At 37.6% G+C, this 6,548-nt stretch overlaps 1 protein-coding gene across 1 annotated transcript; it reads right to left on the bottom strand.

Annotated features, from left to right (window-relative positions):
- Positions 1-2,663: 2,663 nt before the first annotated feature.
- Positions 2,664-5,730, bottom strand: LOC111402036 (amino acid permease 3-like). Its single transcript, XM_023030069.1, has 6 exons — positions 5,533-5,730; positions 4,956-5,189; positions 4,742-4,835; positions 4,363-4,577; positions 4,124-4,263; positions 2,664-3,620 (listed from the first exon to the last, which is right to left on the bottom strand). Exons 1-6 carry the CDS (start codon positions 5,627-5,629, stop codon positions 2,967-2,969), a joined length of 1,434 nt encoding a protein of 477 aa, XP_022885837.1. The 5' UTR covers positions 5,630-5,730; the 3' UTR covers positions 2,664-2,966.
- Positions 5,731-6,548: the final 818 nt, after the last annotated feature.

Here is a 6,548-nt window from a genome sequence, read left to right as displayed (position 1 = left end):
GAGAGATAGGATCACCCTGTCTGAGTCCTCGTGAGGAGGGAAAGAAACCACATGGGCGGCCATTTAGGAGTACGGAGAAACGACGCTACGAAACGCATCGCCTGATTCTGTCAATCCAGATCTGATCAAATCCAAATGCCTCCAATACAGAATAAATGAAGCCCCAGTCCATGCGATCATATGCTTTAGCCATGTCTAACTTCAGCATAGTGTTTCCCCCTCGCACTCTATCATCCAAAGTGTAGAGAAGCTCCTGAGCTAATAAAACATTATCTCCAATCAGACGGCCTGGGATGAAACTACTCTGTGGAGAGGAAATAATGCGCGGTAGCAGTGTAGCTGGAAGAATAGGGATGAGAAGCCATCCGGACCAGCGACACTGTCAGCATCAATACTGAAAACTGCCTCCCGTACCTCATGAATCAAAGGGGGGCGGTTTAGTGCCAAATTATCGTCCACCGTCAATAGCCTCGGAATGACATCAGAACGGATGTGGTCCAAGGGTTGTGGAGGAGCAGATAAGAGATCCTGGTAGAAAGCAACAGCCGAGGTCTGAATATCAGTAGCAGTAGATAACACTTCCCCTGCCTGTGTCCTGATAGACCTGATACGCGATTTGATCCTACGGCCCTGAACCATCGCATGAAAATATCGAGTATTGTGATCACCCTCACATGCCCAACGTGAACCGGCCTTTTGCTTCCAAAAGCCCTCCTCAATAGACAAGGTTCGGTTCAAAACTGCCTGGGCCTGATGTAGTAAGTTACGGTGCTCCGGTGTAGGATCTCTATCATATATTATCTCAGCCTCATCAACCCCGACCTCAGTATCGCACACCCGCTGGAAAATATCTCCAAATACATGTCGGTTCCACCAGCGCAGACCCTGTTTTAGCCTGAAGAACTTCTCCCAGAGAGCGGTCATCCCTGTGAGATGAGTAGGGAGCGACCACTTCTGGGAGACAAAGGCTAAAAAATCATGGTGCTTGGTCCAAACATTGAGGAATCTGAACGGTCTAGGCCCCAAATCATCATCAGAAACCCACTGAAGCAATAAAGGAGAGTGATCGGATGAAGTCCGATTCAAGTGTCTCACTGTAAGCTGTCGACAAAAAGCTGCAGCTGTAGAATTAATAAGTACCCTATCCAATGTCTTTCTGACCCGACCATTGGTCCAAGTATATCGGTTTCTACTTCTATTAGTATATTAAATTTTGTTACTTGATTACTAATTTAAGAAATTATTTTTCTACTTTATTTACATTTTTTATGTTTGCTTACAAGTTAGACTATTAATTTAGTTAATATATTTTATTATGAATAATTTAAGGATCTTTATGAGCATTTTTATATTTTTATAATCTTTTGAAATATTATATAGGTTTTTATGACTCGCCCCATCCGATTAAGCATTTTTAAACATTGTCTACTTGTGTAGAGTACAAAACCTCACACTAATTTTATCCTTAAAGTGAAAAAATAAATTATAATCTAGCCTGCTTTGACCTTTAATCAAAAGCTCTTTATCTATACCTATAGCACTAGAGGATTATAATACATATTATTCTACGTATAGGTCATTAAGCATAGATATAACTCCCCCAGGGAGGGGGGGGGGGTTGGGGGGGGGGGGGGGGGGTTTTCCTCCAAAAGCCTGAATAGTCCATATAATTAGCAAAAGGTTGAGCTCAGTTGGAACACGAAAAACAAAAAGATATGACACGGTAGAAATTCCTTTAATTTTCATACTGCATCTTCAACAGATTTTAATTTGCTTATAAACAAAAAGAAAAACCCCCCCCGGGGGGGGGGGGGGGGTTGGGAGAGAGAGAGAGGTGTTGTCCTCCAAAAGCCTGAATAGTCCATATAATTAGCAAAAGGTTGAGCTCAGTTGGAACACGAAAAACAAAAAGATATGACACGGTAGAAATTCCTTTAATTTTCATACTGCATCTTCAACAGATTTTAATTCGCTTATAAACATTTAAAGCATGTCCTAAACACTACATAAACTAAAATTTCATGTTTGATCATCATATCCTACACTAGAACTTTTGCAAAACAAAAGAAATTTAGGGTAGGTGAAAAATATGCCAAGCATGTGCAGAAGTGCATAAACAATTTAAATTATAACATATATAATGAGCGATGTATAAGTGAGTAGTGTTTGTGGGTCTTTCGAAATTTGTGAATAAAAAGTGATTTTAATGTTTATATATAGTCTATTGACATGAGCCAAACATAGGCAGATAAACTGTATAAACTTTATTTAAGATTGATGTTTTTCTTAGTTAATAAATTTGAACTTCTTGAGATACTATCAGCTGATAAGTATATATTGGATTTAGATTTTAGTGTGCACGCATCTTGATTGTTTGTACACGGCAAGAATCTGAGATATGAATTTTACTGAATGTGTAAGTAACAAGTGGAGGATAATTGTGAATTCTACGAAATATGCAAATAAAAGTATATTTGATCGGTTTAAAATATAATTTAAACTTTGCTAAATATTGTTGAAGTAGCGATATTTTGGATCCAGCGTCTTAAAATATGGCCTTAGCATAGACCTACCCAAATGGGTAAAGGGGTCAAAGGGTGAGCTGGAGTCAACCTCAATAGTTTCAGGATCAATAAGTTAGTTGAACACGTTTTGTACCAGTCTAGTATAAAACTCGACTACTATCGGTCCGGTTTTTATAGCATTGTTTGGAACGACTACAATTTCTCAAGAACATGCATTTGTACAAGACATTCCTTAAACAGCGAAAAAGTCAAGGCACTTATAGACCTAGCTCTCTATTTCAACAGAGAAGTAGACAGCATTAAAGATTTGAGGAGAAACTTGGATTTACCCCCACACGAATACATACTTACATTGGACTCTCTTAGTTTTGTTATGAACAAGAACTAAAAATGAAAATCCTAATATTCAGTCCTTTGTTGTTTGGTCTAAATTGAACATAATTAGTAACTAGTCTTGAATGGCTTATGCACTTTGAGATCAGAAGCAACTCCAGCGAAAGAACCAGCAGCAGCAGCAATGGAAATAACAAGACATGCTAAACTCAGTGTTCGAAGACAAATCCATCTCGGACTCCATTTTGTTATCTTTTTCTGTACTATATACATCTCAACGGGGAAATAAACGGTTAAAGGCCAGAAACTGAATGCACCAAGAATCCCAAGAACGTCGTTGAAGAATGGCATAAGCATTGAGATTATAGTTGTTATGATAACGAATACCGTTCGCCAAACTAAATGAAAAAGGTTGAGTTTGAAGGACTTAAAGCCAGGAATTGGGATTTCAACTTCTTTTGTGATGAATTTACTCTCTGGAAAATGTTTTGATGCTTTTTTTTCGACGAAGGCGAAAAGGGGTTGACAGTAAACTTGGTATGCACCAACAAGGTGGATAACTATGGTTGCATTCGCGATGTCGAGTAGCCAATAAGGGTTGAAGAATCCGAAACCTGTTAGGAGATTTTCAGGTGACAAGTCTCCAAATGCTGCATAGCCGAAACAGCCACAGAACATGTAGAAAAGGGTTATTACTACTACACTTAGTAGTGTAGCCTTCTTCATTGTTTTGTACTCTGATGGTGGTGACTTTATTGTATCCTGTGATGGGAACAGATGAAATTGAAATCAGTTGCTACACTTTTTCCTAGAGGGGGGGTACTTAACATGTTAGCTACAAAATTACATGGATCGACATAGATATCATCACGACTACTGTTGGATTATGTGGTGCCTAATAGGACGATATACTTCTACTGGATCAACATAAATAGGCCTAGTATCCATTGTTTATGGCGATTTTTTTATGTACTATAAGTTATATTGGACATTCATATTTGTAGGAGGTGTCCCTAGTATTCCCATATATAAATGATTTAATAATTGCCGTTTTTTCAGAAGTTTGAGATCGCCATTATAATTTTTCATCTCCGTTAACAGTTATCACATTGAGAGCAAAACATTACAAATCTGTATGTTTGCTCGTATGTCTTTCTGGTTTCCTTTTGGTTAATATTCTTCGCATGATTGGGATTAGGTTTGCTTCCTTATCTCTAGCTCTCGTCTCTCGGTTACAAGGATTACAGTAGGGAAACGAATTATACCTGAATTTCAATAAGAATAAGGGAGGGAGAACAAGTAAAAGCTATGGCTCCAAGTGCTTGAAAACTTCTCCATATTTTCTCCATTGGAGTCACATATGCAATGCTTATTCCTGTAAGGCTTCCCCGAATTTTCCCAGTTTCTACAATAAAATGCGCAAAAATCTTAGAACAAAATTTGACAAAAAAAAAATAATAATAATAATAAATTTATAAATTGTTTAGAGATTCCCTTTTCCTACCTGCAACTTTGGCAATTCCAAGTCCTAGTCCAACACTTGAGTAAGTAAAGGACATTACTGCTGCAACAATTGAAAGCCACCATATTTGATCAAAATCTGGAATTTGAGAGAAAATTATTTCCATCACTCCAAATGCAATCATATAAGGATTGCTTGAAACTCTGCAAGGACTGTTATCCCCTTTTGAATGGAAGCAATTAGACCTCTTGATTGCCCTGCTATGTTAACTTTTCATCAGTGGTAAATTTTCGAAGCATAAAAATATCCGACTTTTTTAGTACTCAGTACTAGACAACTCTGTAAAATCTCCATAATCGTTTCCAGTGTTGTCCAGCCTAATATACATAACATGACAGTATTAACTTTTGTTTATTCTTACATCATGCTTTTAGATGATTCAATAGTGTAACCGATGGCAACTCCAAAAAGATTCAAGTACTGAATCGCTCCACAAATTTTCACCTGAAATCCGCCTGAAATTTGAAATCTCACAAGTCAGAAATTGGTTTTACTACTTAGCAAAAGAAGCCTACATTGGAATGACCTATTAGGTAAATAATCAGACGAAAATAATTCCGTTTCTTTAACATTACCGAGGTAGGCTCGGACAGCATCCATGTAAGTATGGTTTCTTCTCCCGGAATCTGGATCCCCGAACCGGTAGCAAGCTGCCAGAAGAGTAGAAGTGTAATATGTAACAAATGAGAACAAGAACATCGCCGTTGGACCAGCTATCCATCCAAGCTGTGCAGTAGCCCAGGCCAAAGACAGTACTCCAGAACCAATCACAGCTGTTATTATGTGAGCACTTGCAGTCCATACAGTTCCTACAAGAGAAAAACACAGCAAATATACATGAACTAATCTTGTTTGTCGTAGTTTATAAGGACCTGGTTACTTTGCAATGAAACGGAAGTAATGGCAAGAATGGTTTGACATACCCTGCTCAAATTTATAAAGAACGAGGCTTAGTTTTTTGTCGTGCATATGACAAAAAACATAATCACTAAAGACAAAACACAGCATGTATATTACAGAAACTAACATCGTTTCTTGTAGTTGCTAAGGATTCAGTTGAATGAAATGAACGAAGTGGTGAAAAGCGATTAACCCATATTTATCACGAAAGTGAAACTCCGAACTCAGATAAGCATAATTTAGGGAATTTACCAGTTCTTTTGAGCCTGTCACCATCATCGATACATTGCGGACCAGGCACATTGAGGGAGACATCAAAACCTTGGAACTGGGGTTTGTTTTCGCCCATCTTTGTTTTCAGACATGACAGAATGAAAATAGATGAATATGTGGCGCATGATTTTGATACAAAGATATACTGTGATATTCAATGCTCTTGAAATTCAGTATGTATCGATCTAATTGTTTTTTACTCGGTACTTTTTAACTACTGATGAAAACACGAGTTTTGAAAAACCCGAATAAATCAAAGAACTTCTGCAAAATTTTGTGTCTGATTTTGAATATGAATCAGTGAAGGAATGTGCATGATATGTGAAAGCATGGCAGGCTATATATAAACCAGGAGATAAAGGCAGTGTAGGCCTCTCGTGTGTGGACTAAAGCAATAAGTTATAAGTTCTTGTTCCAAAATACCCCACCACTTAAAGGCATGTAGAAATTGACTTTCAATATGATACGCAAAAGATCATTACCCCTTTCGACTTGCAAAAGATCGTGATAATATCGACCGTAGATAAAATCCTGTGTCTAAGTTTTAATTCTATAGAACGCAATATGATACGATATTTTTTACCTCGACCCAAGGAGGTACAGATGAAGTCAAGAATCAGGCCTGGGGCATTAGGGACACCCTTTTTGGAGGTGAAGGCATAGTTTCATACAAAGTTATTTTTAAGAAAATGAAAAAATAAAAAAATCAATTATGAATGAGCTGATGATTATTACTGCAGATGTGGTTAGTTTGGTAGGTAGTATATGTCAAAACAAGTGGCACCAGCAGAATTTAATGAACTTATTGTATTTTGGTGATTTTTTCCCTTGATTTAGGCCAATTTTTGTGCACATTTTCTTGGCAATGTAAAAGGTGATATAGAGCTGAGAAATAGGCTCTCTTTTCACCAGATAGATCAAATTTACATGACTGGTAAATGGTAATGACCTAATTAGGTATCAAACTGAGGAAAAATACAAACTTGTTGGTTTTC

Source organism: Olea europaea, chromosome 10, assembly GCF_002742605.1.
Source record: "Olea europaea var. sylvestris chromosome 10, O_europaea_v1, whole genome shotgun sequence".
NCBI classification, from domain to species: domain Eukaryota; kingdom Viridiplantae; phylum Streptophyta; class Magnoliopsida; order Lamiales; family Oleaceae; genus Olea; species Olea europaea.
This window is presented reverse-complemented; position numbering and strand designations above follow the sequence as displayed.

Coding starts and splice junctions, on each gene's coding strand:
- LOC111402036 (XM_023030069.1), bottom strand. CDS start 5,629: ATGGGCGAAAACAAACCCCAGTTCCAAGGTTTTGATGTCTCCCTCAAT. Junction 5,190..5,532: donor TGACAGGCTCAAAAGAACTG/GTAAATTCCCTA, acceptor TTTCTCTTGTAG/GAACTGTATGGACTGCAAGT. Junction 4,578..4,741: donor GAATCATCTAAAAGCATGAT/GTAAGAATAAAC, acceptor TTAACATAGCAG/GGCAATCAAGAGGTCTAATT.